Raw genomic sequence first — 20570 nt, forward strand, 5'->3', positions numbered from 1 at the left:
ACATAAGCCTCCTTTTTCTACCAAAGGTAGTAATCTCAGCAATCCTGAGATTACTACCTTTGCGTTCCTCTTTCTCAGCTGTCTATCTACTTCCCTATTAATCCCTTTTCATGATCCCTTCCCTCTTCCTGCCTATGTCAGCGGTACCTTTATGAACCACAACCTCCGGCTCCTCACCCTCCCCTTTCAGGATGTCTGGGACGCGTCCAGAGACATCCCGGATTCCAGCTCCAGGGAGGCAAACCACCATCCGCGACTCCGGTCTGCGTCCGCGAAAACGCCTGCCTGATCCCCTCACTATGGAGTCCCCTATTAACACTGCCTTGCTGCTCTTTTTCTTACTTTTTTGAAGTACTGGGTCAGGCTCAGCTCCAGAGACCTGGCCACTGCTTCCTCCCCCAGGTGAGCTGTCCCCCCCAGCAGTACTCAGACAGGAGTACTTATTTTGAAGGGGGACATCCACCAGCGTGCACTCCATCACGTGAGCTTTCTCTTCCTAACCGTTACCCGCTTGCCTTCTTCCCGTTGCCCCGGTGTGACCACTTGCTGGTAGCTCCTGTCAATTACCTCTTTGTTCTCTCTAATGAGACGAAGGTCCTCGAGCTGCAGTTCCAGTTCCTTAACCTGGTCCCTTAGGGACTGCAGCTCCACACACCAAGCACAGATATGGATGTCTGGGAGACCAGGAGCCTCCAGGACCTCCCACATATTGCATTGGCAACAACATACTGGTCTCACACTCATATTTGCCCTTTTTAGAAATACAGAGAAAAAAGTAATAAAAACTTATAAATTTACCTTGCCTTACCCTTTTCGCTTAGGCCCTGTGAGTCAAAGCCCTTCCAGCACACACAAAAAAAACAAAAACAAACTTACCTGTTCTCACTCCGAGCCCCTCTCTCTCTCTTTCTCTCTTTTTTAGGTTAGAGGAGGTGGGAGGGTGGGGTACTCTACCTGTGTAGAGTATCGGGATTCCTCACCAGTCCAATTTATGGTAAGGAAAAAAAAAACACCCAAGTCCCTTTGCAAACTACTTCCGGTTTCCGGAATAAAATTAAAAAAAACTAGCAAAGTTAATTTTAAAAATCGCTTTAACTTACCCACAAGCTCTCCTCTTACAAACCGCTGCCTCTCTTCAGTGCTCCCAAGGAACAATCTGAGATATTTTACAATATGACCCACTCTGGCGATTCCGCCTGGTTTCACCAAGGCAAATTTTCCGATGTCCTTAAATCTCTACAACTTCCACCTCTTCAGCAGAAAATGAACTTCCACCCATGTTCAGCGTGACATCAAATGGATAATAGCATTTTTTTATAGTAGCTGCTGTCCTCCTGTGTCTTTCTTTCTCTCTTTTCATGGTGTCATGAGTCAATAAGCCAGAGATACTGCCCATAGTAAAGCCAATTCATTATTTCTTTGTGTCCAGATGTGAAAAATGTTCAGTAGGACATGAACTGTGTTCCAGGTCCCCATAGCAACCAGATTATGTCAGCTAATCTTTTTGAACAGAATTAGTGGGACATCACATGTCCCTCTTTCTTACAATATTTTACATTGGATTAAAGAGACACTTGTTAGGATATCAGATCAGAAACTTGAGGTATATTATATAGTCAGACTATCCCCTCATCCCAACACTTTGCTATTTTGGCATGAGTTTGAGGATAGGGTGTTTCACTCCAGGCATGATTCTGTTGACATTGTGGGAAACTTTTGTCAAAACAACCTTTATTTAACAACACGGTTTAATTATAACAAATGAATTAGCTTAACATTTAACAATTGAATGATACTTAAACATGGCTAGATACAATTCTTAACTGCCAACCTATCCTCTGGAGAGAGTGCAGATGCAGTTTAGTAGGATGCTACCTAGATTAGAGGGTAGAAGCTATATGAAGAGGCTTGACAAACTAGGGTTGTGTTCTCTGGAGTGGCGGAGGCCGAGGGGAGACCTGATAGGAGTCTATAAAATTATAACGGGCGTAGATAAGGCTGACTGTCAGCATATTTTTCCGAGAGTTGAAATGTTAGGCTAGAGGGTGTACACTTAAGGTAAGAGGGGGAAGTTCAAAGGAGATGTGAGGCACGATTTTTACGCAGGGAGTAGTAGGTATCTGGAACACGCTGCCAGGGGTAGTGTTGGAGGCAGATACGATAGGGGCATTTAAGGACCTTTTAGATAAGCACATGAATATGCAATGACTAGAAGGATATGGACCAAGGGCAGTCAGAAAGGATTAGTTTAATTTGGTGTCATGTTTAGCACAACTTGGTGAGCTAAAGGGCCTGTTTCTGTGCTGCACTGTTTTTGGTCTATGAGTTGTAATTCAAGCAATATGCCTCTTACAGATTTAAACCCCTCCTTAAAATCAGTTAGCAAAACACAGGCTCACTTGCTTATACTTAGGTTGCCAGCCCTGGAGCTATCAGACATCTTTTAGAGAGACAGAGAAACATGTTTCTTTCAGAACCAGGCATTAACTGCTTGTTTTAAAATGAAAGGGAAACTGTGTTTACCCTGCAAGCTTAATTCCTCCCTTTAAGCACATGACTGTCCCTAACTGGGTCCCCAAACCTAATCAAAATTCTACTCTAAAACCACAAGGAAACCTAAATAAACACATACGATGAGCTCAGCTTAAAACAAACACCCCAGGTACTTATCCTGTTCTCCCTTAAACTGCCAGTTTGAACGATTTCTTAGACAAATCTACACCGTGCAAAACAGATCGAACTCTAAACTTACCCCTTACAAGAAACATGATGTAAGTATATTTCTTAAAGGCAACAGTATCATCACACACTTTAAAAGTAACCATCCTATAAAGCCTTGTACTCATAATAACTTGTATGTGGAACAAAATATATGATAGCCACAGCTGCCAGGGAATTAACACAGACAGAGAATTCCTGCACTGGATGGTCTATGGCTGCAACTGTAGGCCCTTGCAAACCAGTGGATTTATACTGGGCTTTGCATTTGCACCTCTGACTTCCCTGGCCAACTGCTAGGAGGCATTCACCATTCCAGCTAAAAGTACCAGGCCTATCAGTTATGAAGAAAATCCAGGTGGCATGTGAAGAGTACCCCCCTTGTTTCTTTGATCAACCCCTAATTGGCTACCCACTGGCTGTATGGCAGGTAGCTGCTATCACCCAGAAACCACCTTCCTGACAACAGACGAGATGAGAAAATGCCAGCAAACCAGTGCACTGGTGAATATTGAGAAATTGTCGGTACACATGCCTCCAAACCAACTTCTGCATCAGGGTGAATATGTTGCCCTTTGTGTTCAAATCTTCGGTGACTGCTCATTTTTCATGATAAAAAATCCACAGCATAAGTTGCTAAGATCTCAGAATTGGGAAACAGATTTGTGTATTGCAAATTTTGAAGGTGGGTCTTTTTTGATGTAATGGCTCAAAATTCTGACCACTTTACTTTTCCCTAAAATAGGGGAATCGTGTGCTGCGAACTGTGCCTCTGCTAGCTGCCTGTCTTCCAGCTGACAAATGCAAAGTCTTTATTGGTCGGCGATTCAATGAGGACAGGTAAAGATTTCTTCTCTTTCGTACTTATACTTCAACATCAATCGCACTTCAGAAGTATTCCATTTGCTGCAACCTTTGGACATCCTTAGCTCATGATATATGAGCTATATGAATGCAAGTTTTATTTCCTTTCTTTTTCTTTTTATCTTACTTTATGCCTCCCAACTTCTCTTTTGTATTCCTTTCCTGGCTTTTCCTCCTCTGCTCTCCTCTGCCCTCCTTTTCTGAAAAATGCCTATAAACATGATAAAATATCAGGAAGTGGAAAGCCTACATGGCTCCTAGGTCACCTAAGAAAGTTGGTACTGCTGATGGCCTCCCATGCTATCAATTAAACGTATTTCTTCAATTTAGCCATAGTTAGCTATTGAAGCAGGATAGATGTAGTGCAGATTAATAAAATAAAAAGGTGACTCACACCAAATGGAGCCTGTCATTTTTTTAGTTGCTAATTGAAAATAGACCAAATGGCCCTATCTGGACTGATGCTGAATCTTGTATTCCATTGACCTTCAGAGACCATGGTGTATCATTCAGGAACTTAGATAACCAGTCATAATCCATAAAGGATCATGGGCATTTCTCCTCACTCGAGAGAGAAAATTGGTTATTTATAGCTTGAAGTGCACCATTACCCAAGTGTGGGGCAAGACAAGGAACAAGTCTCCATGAACTACCCATGTATTACTCATAAAAATCAATATAATGCAGCCAGTTTATGGTATATATTTGTTCTACCTGGATAAACTGAAAAACATTCAGTTTTCCTTTTGGGATTTCTGGATCAGAATGCTCTAAGGAGATAATGTTAGAAGAAAAAAAATGCCCCATTGTAATTGACAAGTTTATTGGCAATTGATTTAATTTGTAATTCTCCAAAATCACTCCAAATTAAACCAATTTAAAATGGATCATTGTTATTTTTAATACTAGCAGATTTTTTTGTGGTACTTTTCATCCGAATTAGAGGTAGAAGTAGTCAACAGTTATACATTACAATAAAAGTTGATTATACATCAATAATGAAAGAATGGTCTAAGACCTCCGTAGAGAAAGTACAGCAAGTATATTTTGATTGCTTTCTGGAAAATAAATGATTAAGTACTTCCCGAATAAAACACATTTCTATGTGCATAAATTCTTTTCAAATTCTCTATCTAAACAAAGGAAAGCATAGATATTCAAGTTAAATTCCCCCCTTTTTTCTTCTCAAAGCCTACATTTCACTGAAGTAAAAGAATAAAGAAATGACAATAGTTTTTCTCTGAAAATTTATTTCATAAAAATTTCCAAAATTCCTTTGGAATCATTTGTTAAAAAGAAACTTGTCGATAGAGTTCCACCAGAAGAAGATTTGAGACTAGCATTGTGATAAACAAATACAACTTTATATAGATTATTGTTTTGGAATTCTCATTATAAATAAGACAAGACAACAATGGGCCAGTCAAGCTGTTTCTGTCAAATAAACAAAGCTCTGAACAAGCTCCTATAATTCAATATCCCGTTTGTTTCCAAATCATTTGCAGAAACAAGTCTTTAAATAATGTCCTGAGGAATGACATACTTTCAGGTGCACCAAGCAAATCATACTGCAGTCCTAGAATTTATGATGTAGGAGGAGGTCATTCAGTCCATCATGTCCATGTCAGCTCCCTATGGAGTTAGAGAGCATCATTGCGGCACTAATGCACACATTGTATCGAGTACAAATGTGCTTTTTATGTAGTAGTTGAGGATGAGGTACTGGTGTATTGAATAACATAAAAATAGATTAAAAGGATGTATTTAAAAGTAGAAATGTCACCTGGCCCAAATGGGATCCATCCTCAGTTGCTGAGGAAACTTAGGGTTGAAATTGCCCAGTCTCTGACCACAATCTTCTGCCTCTCCTTATATGGATGGTGCCAAAGGATTAGATGTGACAGTCCAGTTTTCAAAAGAGTGGAATGATAAGGCCATTTAGTTTAATGTCAACATTAGGATAGCAATCTATAATAAATTATTTGGTATTTGTAAATAATGAGTTGCGGATTCATGCCTAGCACAAAGAAAGATGACTGGAGCTGTTGAAAATTAGTCTTAGTCCCAGCTCTTTGCTGCACAAGTTCCTCAGGAAAGTATCTTTGGCTCAACCATCTTAGGCTGCTTTATGAGTGACCTTCACTCTGTCATGAGGTCAGAAATGATAGATTTGCTGATGATTACAGGATGTTTAGCATCATTTGTGACTCTTCAGGTACTGAAGCACTCCTTGTCCATATGTAACAAGACCGGGACAATATTCAGGTTTTGACTGATAAACACATAAATGTGAGGTGATGACCATCTCCAACAACAGAGAATTTAATGATCACCCTTTGACATCCAATGGCATTGCCACCGCTGAATCCAAAACAATCAACATCCTCAGGGTTACCGTTGACCAATGAGTGACCTGGAGCAGTTATATAAATCCTATGCCTACAAGAACTGGTCAGAGGCTGAGAAATCTGTAGAAAGTAACTCACCTCTTGACTGTCCAGCCTGTCCACCATCTACCAGGCACATGTCAGAAATGTGATGAAATAGTCTTGTCTGAATGAGTGAAGCTCCAAGAACACTCAAGAATTTGACACCATCCAGGATAAAGCAGCTTGCTTGATTGGCACCCCATCTACCACCTTCAATATTTTTTCTCTCCACCACCAATGCAGTGACAACAGTGTGTGCCATCTACGTGACACACTGCAGAAAATTGCAATGGCTTATTTGAAGGTGCCTTCCAGACCCATGACTAATACCATCTAGAAAGATAAGGGCAGCAAATGCACAGGAACACCACCAGCTTCAAGTTTCCCTCCAAGTCACACTCATCCTGACTTGGCAATATATCACAGTTTCTTCACTGTTGGTGGATCAAAAACCTGGAGCTCCCTTCCTAACAGCACTGTGGGTGTTCATATAACACATGGACTGCAATGATTCAAGAAGGCAGCATACCACCACTTTCTCAAGGACAATTACAATGGCCAATAAATACTGGCCTAGCCAGCGATGCCCAGATTAAAAATCAAATTTTAAAAATCAGTGCCTTCGCTCTGACATAAAGTTATGTGAGGATGTTCACAGTGCTTGGTACAACTCACAATTCCTCAGATACTGAATCAGTCTGTGCCTCCATGGAGCAAGATCTGGACAACATTCGGGCTTCTGCGAATGAGTAGCAAGTAACATCCTCATCATAGAAGTGCTAAGCAACTATTATCATCAACAAGAAAGAAATCGACTAACTATCTCATCTTGATGTTCAACCGCATTACCATTCATTAATTTCCAACCCACCAATGTCTAATGGGTTATCATTAATCAGAAACTTAACTGGGCCAGATACATATACAGTGATTACAAGAGCAGATTGAAGGCTGAAATTAGTGGTGAGTAACTTGCTCCCTAACTCTCCAAACCTGTCCGATATTTCTGCAAGACACAAATCGGGATTGCAATAGAATACTATCCTTGAGCCTGAATTAGTGCAGCTCCAACAATACTCTCAAACTCAACATCATCTAGGGCAAAGCAGCTTGCTTGACCAAAGCCCCATCCGCTTTACACAGCACAGCAGCCGTTGGTACCATCTACAGAATTCATTGCAACAACTCGTCAAGGCTCCTTTGACATATCATCTAAACCTCTGACTTCTACCATTTTGAAAGACAAGGGCAGTTGATACATGGGAACACCATCACCTGCAATTTCTTCCTAAGCCACACACCATCCTGATTTGGAATTATATCACCATTTCCTCACTGTTGCTGGGTTAAAATTCTGAAACTCCCTAACAGGACAACAGGTATATCAACATCTTTGTGTCAAGGGACTAAGACCTCGGACTGGATATTTTTATATATATCCTCATGGCTAATTTCTAAAAAAAAACTGAACAGTGACTGTTTAAAAATGGCTGAAGCTGTGTGTGCCGGTAATCCCGAACAAAAAGAGCTACTGAGGCAGTATCAAAGAAATCTGTGCCTTGTTATCTCCAAAGAGACACTTCACAACTCCTGTAAACTGTAGAGACCAAATTCAAAGGGAACTATACAAGGCCATCTGCATTTCATAAGTCAAGCCTGGCCAACAGAACCTATTCGTCTGCTAGGACAATGGACACTGCAACCTTTCTTTCAAATCTTAACAGTGCGAACAATTAACAATCTTAGGGACCTAGACAAAGGGATACACATCACTTTTCATGGCCTGAATGGAAAGATGGGAGTCATGTGACATGAACATCCATCCTGAAGTGGATGAAGGTGCTTACTCACCTGAATAGAGCGTCAGTCACTTGCTTATTGTAACTTTGCACAGCTGATTGGGAGACTCCACGAAGATTGCCCACTGATGCACGGAAAAATCTGGATACATAAAACTCCAAGCCTAAAGTGAATCTCAGAGCCGTGGGCATTGGGTGGCCACCCACACAATTGGAGGTGATCTCCGGCTTAATGCGGCACAGTGAAATGACGATTTCCTTGGAGAAGCAGAGCCTGCTGCTGCACCGGACCGTGGACAATGTTGACGTAGCTGGATTGCTGCCTGTACAGCTCGACAACTGGGTAGTGGGGTCTTCTGTGGGCTGGTGCACCTTGCCCTCCTTGCTGGCTCCCCATACCCTGTGCCTGCAGCTCTGTTTCCAAAAGGTCTGTGGACACCTCAAATGCTAATGGCACTGACTCGTGAACTGTAGGTGACAATGGGTTGAAATGATCAAAATATCTCACAAAGCTAAGTCCTAACTAAGAACAAGGTAAACTCTGCAAATATCTCAAGAATGCACAGGAAGTGGTCAGAAATCTCTCCAATAGCTCTACACCAAGCTCTCACTAATTCCAGCCTCCTCTTATCATGCCCTTGGATGACAAACAAAAAAGGAATGGATGCAAGGGTATGCATTGACCTAAATAGGCAGTGTAAACTTGCAGTGCATTGCCCTTTGATGAACATAACTGGATGATTAATTTTTGGTGGGTCTGCAGCCAATTTCTGCTTGCACCTACCAATTGAAATATCACAGCGACTGCGCAATGATGTTGGGACGCATAATTTTGTGTGCCCCCAATTCAAGTGTGCACCCGCCACAACACACAAAACTCTGGTCCATGTAAAGAAGCAAAACACTGTGAAGTTAATGGGAAGAAGTAGCATGATCCCTGTAGTGGCAGTTAGTCACCAGGTTTTGATGTAATCGGAATTTGGGGTGTTTGTGGTTCTGGAAGAGAAAGCAGAATCTTGATTGCAATAACCACCATCTGCACCCTGGATAGTAGCAGCAAGTGCTGGTCAGGTAAAAGACAGCAGGGTCAGGCAGGTTATTTAATTATGCTGTACTCTGATCAGTGTAATCATGAACCTGTGAAAATGTCTAAGTGACACCAAGTCCAGTTCAACAGAGTGCTGGCAGACAGAGTATTTAGTTAACTAAGGGAATTTGGTGAGAGAAGAGATATTGTCTGATCTTTTTACAGAATAAGGAATGGTCCACAAGAGGAAACGAGACAGTGAGACCTCAGAAGTGAAGTCCAGGGCTATTAGTTAGGTCAGCAGGCAGGTGTTGGTGAACTTTAAGGTTTTTTTTCTATAGACTAGCACAGTGTTTTAAACTAGGGACTGGAAAGCGTAAGTACTGTACTATATTCATATCTTAACTAGTTAAACTATTGTCAGCATGGTGGCATGGTGGTTAGCACAGCTTCCTCGCAGCACCAGAGACCTGGGTTCAATTGCAGCCTTGGGTGACTGTCTGTGTAGAGTTTGCATGTTCTCCCTGTGTCTGCATGGATTTCCTTCAGGTGATCTGGTTTCCTCCCACAGTCCAAAAATATGTAGGTTTGGCCATGCTATATTGCCTCTTAATGTCCAAAAGTTGTGTAGATTAGGTGGATTGACCATAGTAAATGCACGAGGTTATGGGGATAGAGCTTTTCAGAGAGTTGGTGCAGTCTGGGTGGGCTGCATGGCCTCCTTCTGCTCTCTAGATATTCTATGAATTCTGTTGATATGATTACAAACCATTGTTAAATAAATACTTTCAGTAATCAAATAAATAAAGTAAGATTAGTCTAAGATATGGAGGTCTTGTGGAGCAGTGGATAGTGTACCTGCTTCTGAGCCAGAAGCTCCAGATTCACATTCCACCACAGGGCTTGATGGCCAAGGAAGGTGTGTTCATAACGCAGTCAAATAGGTTAAGTGTCAACCTGCAATTTCTTCCAACACACCAGTGGTTGGTGGTAAGAGCAGGAGTGACTCCTCGTCAGCTATGCTTGATGTGGAGTGGTGCCCCTCAAGCTATAAGTCCCTGGTGATAGACTAGCGACTTGTTCAGGTAGTCTGCCTTAATGCATCACTAGGTGCGGGAAGAGAATTGGAATGGAATTGGAGCCTAAGATGTGGCAGTGCAAGTTTTGTGTCTGGACTGCAGAATTTGGGAGTTTCTGAACAATGAAACTGTCCTGAGCAGTTAGGTCCACAGGAGATATCCTTTCTCAGAATTCTCCGGTTTAAGAGAGGGCAGAAGTTTCTGGATGATTCTATTTAAATTATAGTCACACTCCAGGGGGAGAAAAGGGTGTTACTGATAAGAAGTCAGGTTGTAGTGATTTAGGAGAAGTTGAGAAGGAAGATTTACACAGCGCGAGCCTGCCCAGCAAGCATAACAAACTCGCTACCTCGGAGAACAAGCAGAAATATAGCAGGGAGAACAGCCACGATGCAGCCCAAGTTGCTGTGACTCAGAAGGCAGTTGGGAGTGAAGACAGAATAGAAATTTGATAGCAACAAGGGGACTCTGTAATTAGAGTCTACCATTGTAGGTAACACCCATTAGTATGATTATAGAATCAATGCTGGGATCACTGCTGTTCGCAATTTACACTAATGACTTGGACTTTGGAATCAAAAACACATTTTCTAAATTTGCAGACGCTACAGATTGTAGTAAAATACTGGAGGTGTGGAGGATAGATGGATTGATTGCTAGAGAGTACTGCTCTGGTAGCTGACATTTACAGCTCACCCCCTGCTGAGAATTCTTTTTTTGGTTGAAAAGCACCAGCTGCCCTCATGGCAATGCATTCAAGTTCAGACCTGTTTCTAATTGGTATGTTAGAATGAACTATCACGGACAGATGTGTGCTAGCCTTATTAACAGTTAAAATCAAATGGAGAAAAAAAACACTTCCAGATGATTCACTTTCATTTTAGAAAGGTGAAACTTGAAGGGGTGCTGGAAATTTGTCAGGTATCACATTGCACAAGTTCCACAATGAGCACAGTTCAAATTTGGTAAAATTGCTGCCCATAATTCCTGAACGAAGGGACAATTTGCATCGCTTACTTTTCCTTCTTTAAAAATGACAGAAATGCCAATGGAATCTCACATTAATAACCAAGAACACTTGATCTTTTGTTATTTAATTCTTGATGTGTATTTGAGATTAAGGTTTTCATTCAGTGATGTTTGGAACACTTAGTAAATGAATGGACTGTACTATAGAACGGAGTTGAGGAGGAACTTCTTCACTCAAAGGGTGGTGAATCTCTGGAATTCTCTGCCTGTTGAGGTGGTGGAGGCTGCCTCGCTAAATATTTTTAAGACGCAGGTTGATGGGTTTTTGATAAGAGAGGGGATTAAGGGTTATGGGGAGAGGGCGGGAATGTGGAACTGAGCCACGACAGATCAGCCATGATCTTATTGAATGGCGGGGCAGGTTCGAAGGGCCAGATGGCCTACTCCTGCTCCTGTTTCTTATATTATGTTCTTAGTTTCCCATTGAGTGAAGATTGATTTTTGTTCAGTTACAGAAAAACCTTTAAATAGGAACACTCCAGTAACACACACTTTTAGTTCAAGAGGGGATGCTTTAGCATAACCCAAGGTGGGGGGTGTCCAGTTTATTCTGTAAGGTGAATTCGCAGCACCAGAGCCATAAAAAATTTTAATACGTACTTGTTCTATCAGGTTCTCCTTGGAAAGGTCTCACACAACTAGCTGCAGGCCAAATGTAAAACTATCAACGCTTGCTAATCCCGGTTGCCCATTTTTAATGGTGTTGCCTCATTTAACAAAGAAAAAACCACTAAAATTTACCACTAAAATTAAAGCTGTCTTTTTTGACAGCAATGCTGCTGTTCAGTGTAGCACAATGGTGCAGATGGCACCAAATAACCAGTAAATAATTCAATGGGTTTTTTTTTCAATTTTTAGATTATACATGCATCTTATTTATTCAAGATTATTTTTTGATTCAAAATGAGGAAAACAGGCTGATTACAATGAATGGAAAGAGAGCTGAATAGATTTCCGATATTTGTACCATTTCTGTTGGAGGGAAAAATGGTAAATTATAATCCTCCAAAAATGTGTCAATAAACATAACTGACTCTATTAGTTATCACCTTGATACAAGGTAAATGGCGAACCAGATTTTTTTGCAGGGTCGTAGAGGCTTTACGACCATTAAAAACTGTAGGTAGGACCTGATTTGAGGATTTCTGCTCCATTCCCAGCACTTTGAATTGCCGCAGGTGGGCAGTGAGCCACACCCTGCATTCCTGACATGGTCAACTCCATTGCAGGGAAAGGTATCTCCTAGCCCCATGCAAATATCGTTGAACTGGACCAGCTGCTCAAAGACCCATGGTTCACTCCCTCAGAGGAGTCATGACCGTGGTCTGGATGTGGGAATCTTTTGAAAGATAACTTTAAAAGGTTTTACCCATCCTATTAGGAAAACAAAGGTAGTTTCAAGAGATTTATATTTGATAAATATTAAAAGTAAGGTATAGTTTTAAATGGGTTTAACTCAATGGGACGGCATAGTGGTTAATGCACTGCTGCCCCATAGCTCCAGGGATCTGGGTTCGATTGCCAGCTTGGTCACTGTCTGTGTAGAGCCTACACGTTGTTTCCTCCTGCTGCTCCGGTTTCCTCCCACAGTCCAAAGATGTGCAGATTAGGTGCATCGGCCATGTTAAATTGCCACTCAGTATTCCCAGATACGTAGGTTAGAGGGAATAACGGGGTAAATATATGGGGTTACATGGATGGGGCCTGGGTGGGATTGTTGTCAATGCAGACTCGAAGGGCTGAATAGCCTCCTCCTGCACTGTAGGGTTTCTATGATTTCTCATGTTTCTGTGCCTGGAAGGAAGCTATAGTTAGATTCATGCTGGACATAGGTATTTGTATGTGCAGGGGTTGGTTATGTTCCAATTGTGTTTCTATTGTGCTTAGAGAAGGTTGCGGTGTGAAGAATAAATATAGTAGTGGGACATTGCTTAGCAACAGGAGGCCCACTCCCAGAGAAATGGCTTTCCTTTGTTCTTTAGTTTTACCTGGAAGCCAGAGCATTTGGAGCCAGATCACAGAGTGGGCAGCTCTCAACTCTGCCAGGAGAAGATGGACAGGACAAGGGAGTTGCAAAGAAGGTACAAGGTACAATAGGTCAAACGTTTGATGTCATTTTAAGAAGAGTCTTGGAATTGACCAGTTTGGTCGACAGTCAAGACAAAGAAAATCCTAAAGTGATGTTTTAAAATCGTAGACTGAATTCACTGGTAAAAGTGGAGTGAAAACGTAGTTTAAAAATGTTGTTTGAAAATCCTGGACTAGAATTTAGAATGCAAATTGCTCATAAAAGCATTACTCTGGGAAAAGGGTTTAAAGTGTGCTTTTGGGAGTGGAATGTGAAAACTCTCATGTGGAAATCATCTGGGGGGAATTCTGAAGAGTTTAGAAGGGTGAGGGGGATCTTATGGAGACGTATAAGATAATGAAGGGGATGGATAGGGTAGAGGTAGAGAGATTCTTCCCGCTTAGAAAGGATAGCAGGACTAGAGGGCACAACCTCAAGATAAGGGAGTGGGTAGTTTAGATCAGAGTTAAGGAGGAACTTGTTCACTCAAAGGGTGGTGAATCTCTGGAATTCTCTGCCCGTTGAAGTGGTGGAGGCTACCTCGCTAAATATATTTAAGTCACGGGTAGATAGGTTTTTGACAGACAAGGGAATTAAGGGTTATGGGGAGAAAGCAGGAAAGTTGAACTGATCCACTTCAGATCAGCCATGAACTTATTGAATGGCGGGGCAGGCTCGAAGGGCTAGATGGCCTACTCCTGCTCCTATTTCATATGTTCTTACGTAAATCCACAAACACTAACTTGGGTTCAGGGCAGAGTGTTTATTTGACCACAGTCATCTTGTCTATATCAAAGGGACTTTGTATGTTAGGAAATCATTGTAGTTTAAAATGTGTTATAATCCATGTTAATCTTGACATTTGTGTGTAATTTTTAAGATAAGGGGGAGGAAAGGAAAATTATATAATAATCCAACTTTTCATGTTTAATATTTTTTTCTTGTTCAAACTAATTAACAGTCCTGTGACACTCTTCCTTCATGCTACAGTTTTTTGAGCCAAGTTACAGTTTTTGGAGCCAGAGTTCCATTCTGGGCTATTTCCATTCAGGTATAACATCAAGAGGGATCATAACGATACCTCAAATTCCAACTCGTGCTCCCACCAAGTCCCAATGGCATCTCACACGCATCTGGTTATCCCTTACCCACACCCACCAACAATGCCCCCTCCTGCCCTCCATGCCAACTCAAAGCACTTCTATACTGCTTCACCCAATATAGACTATAATGAACAAATGAACCATACAGTAACAGTGGCAAGTATGGAAAAGCTTTTAAAAAACCCATTTATAATTTGTTTGAAAACAAGTGCTGCTATAAAAGTGTCAATCAGACCTTTCAAGTATCAGTAACAAAAACTGTAAGCATTTGACACCTCTTTATCTTGTGTAAATAAACATTGAGTCAGTGCAAAAGTAGATCACAGAGATAAAGATTGCCAAGTTGTCAATCAAGCAATGATTTCCCTTCTGTGCACCTGTTTCAACAAAGTAAAGCTTTTATGTAAGCCTGGGCTCTCAGCCAAGCCTTAATATTTGTGCTATGATAATCTAGGTATCTTCTTCTGATAGGGAGGAATTGTCAGGGTAAAAAGTACTGTTCTGTGGTCATCTGCAGTATTTGTAAATAATTATGAAAAAGGTATTTATAATATATTTTTTATTAAATTGAGAAACCCAGGTGAAGGAAATTGAACGTGTTACGTTTTGTACCTCAGAGAAATGCAGAGATGGTACATCAAATTCTATGGTGGAAATTTCCAGTCTAGAGTACAAGTTGAGAAGTGGGAGCGGAAGCAAGAGTGGTTTCTTGGTGAAAGGATGGCTGACCACATATGATCTTGTACTGGCCAGCTCATTAGCTATGCATGCGTGAAGAGCATGGCGACTCTTTTGGCATTTCCTTCTCAGCTGATCATAGCCAGTAGAAGTACAGTATTGTCTGGAAGCAGCATCACCTGAGTGATCTGTGAAGAAATTACAAAGATTCATCTATTCAGCATTTTCTTTGAAGCTGTCCTTCACCCCAGACTATTTCAACCAATGGGAAACCCTGTACCAAACATTGGTCTAATCGTGGCCTCCCCCTCCATGGTGAAGCCCGTCCTGGAGGACCAACGATTGTTGTCTTTCTTTATACACCCATGGAGACTGCAGCATTGACTGGAGTAAGAAAGCTGTGTCTACACACTCTCAAATACCATTGGGCTTCCCTCCATCAACTTGAGTCACATTTGAAAAATCCTTGCCTTGCCACCCACATTCCATTACCAACTATGACCTTCTACCCAGGCTAGCATATTATAGTTACAAATTACATTTCTGACTTCATGATGAGTGTTCCTACAACATAACTTGAGCCATTCAAGAAGGTGGCTTGCCACTATCATCTCATGTGCATTTAGGGATGGGAAGTAAATTCTGGTTTTCACCCATGAGTGAATAAACAAATATCTATCTGCTAAATATAAGAAAAAAATACTGTACACAAAACTCACCATTGCTATTGTAATTCACTAAAGGGTTTCAACTAGTGCATTTATTTTGACTATATATTTTCAGACATACATTAATAAATAGTGAAGTGTTCTTTTAAATCAGAAATGCTTGCTAGATAAGCATGTTTCAATCTAGTACAAGACTGAGTTGTTAACATAGGTAAACATTGGTCTCTCCACCCTTTGCAAATAAAGGTGTTGTGCATGTAACCATCACAACATTCAGAAATTTGATCTTGAACATCTAAGACCTGGCTTGCACATTAAATAGTTGGGCAGAATTACCACCACCAAGACCCAAGGCAATCATCAACATCAGGATTGAGGCTTAAGGCCAATAAGTGCTGCTCACCATATATCTTTTTGTAGAAGAATGCTGCATCAGGGACTGCAATAAAAGAAAGAAAAATGAGTGGTGAGAGAGATGAAAGGACATGCTTCAGCACACCCTATACTATTCAATATTACCGACAGCTAGAAAACTTTACAACTGATCGCATAAATTAGCAAAAAAATGCTAACAGCCATAACAAATAGCAGTATCTTCTTAATCTTCAGTGAAATGCTTTGGAAAGCTTGTCCCTCACATATTGGCTTTAATAATTAGTGTAGCTGTCAACACTAATTTCCTTTCCAATGAAGTTTGCCATTTTTGAGTATAATTGGTTAGATTAAAGATTTCTCCAGATATTTCCGTTGTGCCAAATATAGGATCTCATTTTCATTGGTAAACACTTGCTTTCTGTGGGTTAAAATGTGACTTTACACATAAAGTAATCTGGAATAGCATGCTGCATGGTGAAAGTGGAACAATTCTACCATAATGGTGTATGTTAGAAATAGTACAGGATCTCACTGTATCTTCAGATTTCTCCAATTTATGAACTCTTACAAACTATGTTGTTCAGGTTTTTAAAAAAAGCTACAAGACAGTCATGACGAATTATAATGAACTGAAGATAATCAGAAGCAGCGACATTAAAATAAACAGCAAATGTTAGCTAGGTCATAATTATTCCTGTAATTCACTGCATCTTGGTCAAGACCGTAAATATCAATTTTTCCCATATGCTGTTGGGAAGGCAGGTTTCAGGTTCTGAAATAGGTGACATCCCTATTCCCACTAATTCCTCAGCTGGCAATAGTTCCTAGGATACGGAGGGGAGATTCTGAGATCTTCCGATGGAGGCCAAAATTCAATAGAATGACCTCTTCTCTCTCCATTCCAGTCTTAAATCTTAACCATTGAAGAAGTTGGGAGACTTCTATGAATCTTCATGGCTCTCTATCCTCGTGTGCTCCTTGCTTTTGCAGCTGCTATTGCAGTACTGGTGATGTTTGTTTTGAGACAACTGCTGCTCTGTTTACAGGGCAAAATCTGCTGGAAGCCTGCTTAAGAAATTGGCTCCCAACTCAGCAAGTGAGTTGAAGTGGCAGGCAGAGGGCCTCTCCAGATTATTTTTTTAATTCTTGCTTAGGTTATTGCAGTTATTATCAGCAGTTATTGTCTTTCCCGAATTGCCCTTGAGGAGGGCATTTAATAATCAACCACATTGCTGTAGATCTGATGCAACACATAGGCCAGACCTGATAAGGACAGCAAATTTCCTTCCCTAAAAGACACTATATAAAGCTATCACAGACACAGATTGCAATGTCATAACTCAACCAAGAATGAGCATAAGGAGGAACTTGCATTTTTCACAAAAGCTAGAGTCTCAGCAGCTTACTGCCCGTCAAGTAATTTTGAAGCAGAAATACAGTTGTAACTTGGGGAAATGTGGCAGCCAGGTTCCACGCAGCAAGACCGCAAACATCAATGAGATAAATAGAACCACAGACTCTCTGCTGTGCACGAGGAGGCCATTTGGCCTATTGAGTCTGCACCGACTCTCGAGCAACATCAGAATCAGATTAATTGGTTACTAAATTCAGTCACTGTTCATAGGATCTTTAATGCAAATTGACTGCTACGATTGCCTACATCATCATGATTGCATTTCAGAAATGATTCATTCAATCCACTTTTATTGAAAATTAGTTCACAAATTATTTCTCTTTGGCTTTTATTTATCTGAAATCAACCTAAGTGTTTCCAGCATATTCAAAATAAACAGCTACTAGTTCCTAAAATTAGATCTTTGAAATGAAGGTTTCATTTGCTTTTCTATACTAGCTGATTACCCACGGGATTGATTATGGCCTTGAGTAGAAATTCAATGATTAGGTGCTAACATGGTTTGTTCTTTTACATTCATTGCTCAAATCCGAGAAAGTGATCGAAATAGGTCTTAAGGTCAATTCAAAGCTAATTATTCTGGTTAGAAGCTTTTCTAGATTGGCAGTTGCTTCATCCCTTTCCTTGGTAACTCAACAAAATGTCCAAGTTATTTGAATTCAAGAAAAACAACTGTAAATAATTGTTTTTTTGTATACTTTTAAAGAAAACAGAACGCTTAGTTCATTATTGCTGTTTTATAGGCAGCATAATGTTTATGAAGGTTATATCACAGCAGTCAGTAACAATATAAACCACTTGTTTAGCACAGTTCATAGTACTTCCTCAGCTTATAACCTTGAAAATAATTGACTGAAAAATTAAATTGCCAAAAGGTTTTTGTGATTTCTGATTTCATTTGTTTCTTTAAGGTGCAGCCCACCTATCATTAACATCAACTAAACAACAGAAACTTATCATTACTGCTGATATAAAACAGCACAAATCACTTCTTCCTGAATCTACCAAGTATCTCAATATAATGGATAGCATTTTACAGCCTGGGGCCAATGGGTGGGCCTGTAAAATTCCCCAGCTAGTCTTCCCGCCTACCCTGACTTGTCCACAATTTTACAGGGAGCATTCCGACTGGTTGGCAGCTGTCTAAGGCAGGATTTCTTCTTGAATGAGAGACAAAAATCCCATATAGGTGCATTCCCCACAGACTAGGAAAATTATTTATTTGTCCAAATTGTACCAGCTGTGCCACTAATCCCCAGCAAAAAATATTATTGTCAAATTGATGCCATTTTTTCAATAAATAATATTCTGTATAGTGTTTAAACACGTTAGCATCAACTTCAGAAAACATGGCAAGTATGCTTAAAAAAATCCTACGTTACGATGCACTGCATTTTTATATTTTTTGCAGACTCTAGTCAATGAATTATAAAACAAATGATGAAATAATGCAACATTTCATTGTTTTGTAACTCATCTTTTACTGAAAAACTAAACTTGCTAAAGTGGTTGTACCTAAAGTGTCTTGAGAATCATGGAAACAAATGGAGGTTGAAAATGAACAGGTATAGACATCGAGGAAAGCACCGACCTCTAGAAGAAGCCAGCCCCCTTCAGATGCACGTAGAACAAAGGTGTTGTGTGACACTACATCACATAAACCAAAACGTTTCTACATTGGATCCTTTGTTTATGCAGAGTTAGGACAGAAAGAAAAACATCTCCAGTCAGGGGAAAATTAAACTGTGATTTCCTTTCTTTATTACTATCAAGCAACCTTTATTGGAAAGAGCAAGTTTGGACAATGACTGGGACCAGCATCAGGGTCACCTGAAATCCACTTTCCCGCAACAGATCAGTTTATAATACAATCAAGTCAATATTATGAGGGCTGTGCCTTCACACAGGGTAGTTCTCTCTCCTCAGGCAAAAGGTCATGGATTCCGGGTCCACCCCAAGATCTGAGCACAAAAGCAAGGCTGATGTTTTTGTGCAGTACTGAAGAAGTTTGCTGCATTGACACAAACACATCTTGGATGTGATGAATCATAGAATCCTACAGTGCAGAAAGATGCTAAAATAAACCAAATATGTGATCTCAGACAGATTTTAAAGGGCATAGGATTTAGGAGCGGTAGTAAGCTGAACAATTTTTCATGCTTGCTTTTTCATTTAATAAGATCTAGACGGCTGATCTAGTTATAGCCTCAACTCCACTTCCTCCCCCACCGCTGATTCACTGATCTATCAAAAATCTGTCTAAATCTACTTTGTCTTGAATAAATTCAATCACCCAGCCTCTACTCCTTTCTGGGGAACAGAATTCCATAGATTCACTACCCTTTGAGAGAAAAAAATTCTCCTCACGTATGTTAGAACGTTAACAATCTGAGAATGTTAACCAAGGCCTTGGTAGAAATTATTGCTACTCTTTGAATTTTTCCCTGTGATCTTAATGCCCATCTGAGGAGGGAATACAGCTTAACATCTCATTTGAAAGACAGCACCTCCAACAGTGCACCACTTCTTCAGTTAGTTACTGGAGTGGCAGTCAAGTCCTGATTTTAAACCTACCTTCTGACATGACTGCTGCCACTTAACAGGTGGAAAACAGTTCATACTGTATCTGTTTAAGACATTTGAAAAGAAACAATTAAGGTAAAAGTTAACTAATCAGATAGAGAGTTGCCAAATGATTATAGCACAGAAGGAAGCATTTGTACCATGGCTTTGGAAAAGCAACTCATGTTAGTCCCATTCTTTCCCATTCCTTGTAGCCCTGCATTTTTTCTTTTTCAGATAACCATCCAATTCACTTTTGAAAACTGGCTGAGTGTCTCCACCACAGTCAGGCAGTCCATTCCAGATCCTAACTGCGTATTGTATGAAAAGATTTTTCCTCATGTCGTCTTTGATTCCTTTAACATTCACGTTAAATCAAAGGCCTCTGTTTCTCTTCCCTACTGCCAGTGGGAGCAGTTTCTCCTTATCGACTTGTCCAGACCACTTGTGATTTTGAACACCTCTATCAAATCTCCTCTCAATTTTCGTTGAGGATATTTATATTAATTACCTCATCCATTCCCTCTCCTCCATGCGTAAATCCTTTTTTGATCCATAATTGGCTCCTGTTCTACCCTTTTACTATTTATATCCTTAGAGAAGACTTTTGGGTTACTTTTATGTTAGCTGCCAGACTCTTCTCACGCTCTCTCTTGGTTTCTGTCTTCACTTCCACTCTGAATGTTCTATATTAAACTTGGTTCTCCCTTACATTATCAATCCGACATCTATCAAGTTCACCCTTTTTCTGTGACCT

General features: G+C 40.5%; 1 protein-coding gene across 3 annotated transcripts in view; it reads left to right on the plus strand.

The window, feature by feature from the left end:
- Positions 1-20570, plus strand: part of dtwd2 (DTW motif tRNA-uridine aminocarboxypropyltransferase 2) — a 121509-nt gene that overhangs the window by 60494 nt on the left and 40445 nt on the right. The window contains exons 3-4 of one of the 3 annotated variants that reach the window (XM_080188970.1): positions 3464-3558; positions 12928-13033. In XM_080188970.1, coding sequence (XP_080045096.1) covers positions 3464-3558; positions 12928-13033 — 201 coding nt within the window. The remainder of the gene's footprint in view (positions 1-3463; positions 3559-12927; positions 13034-20570) is intronic. The other 2 variants (XM_080188968.1, XM_080188969.1) reach the window with 2 other exon arrangements.

This window comes from Carcharhinus amblyrhynchos, chromosome 5, assembly GCF_965287045.1.
Source record: "Carcharhinus amblyrhynchos chromosome 5, sCarAmb.v2.hapA, whole genome shotgun sequence".
Lineage (NCBI taxonomy): Eukaryota > Metazoa > Chordata > Chondrichthyes > Carcharhiniformes > Carcharhinidae > Carcharhinus > Carcharhinus amblyrhynchos.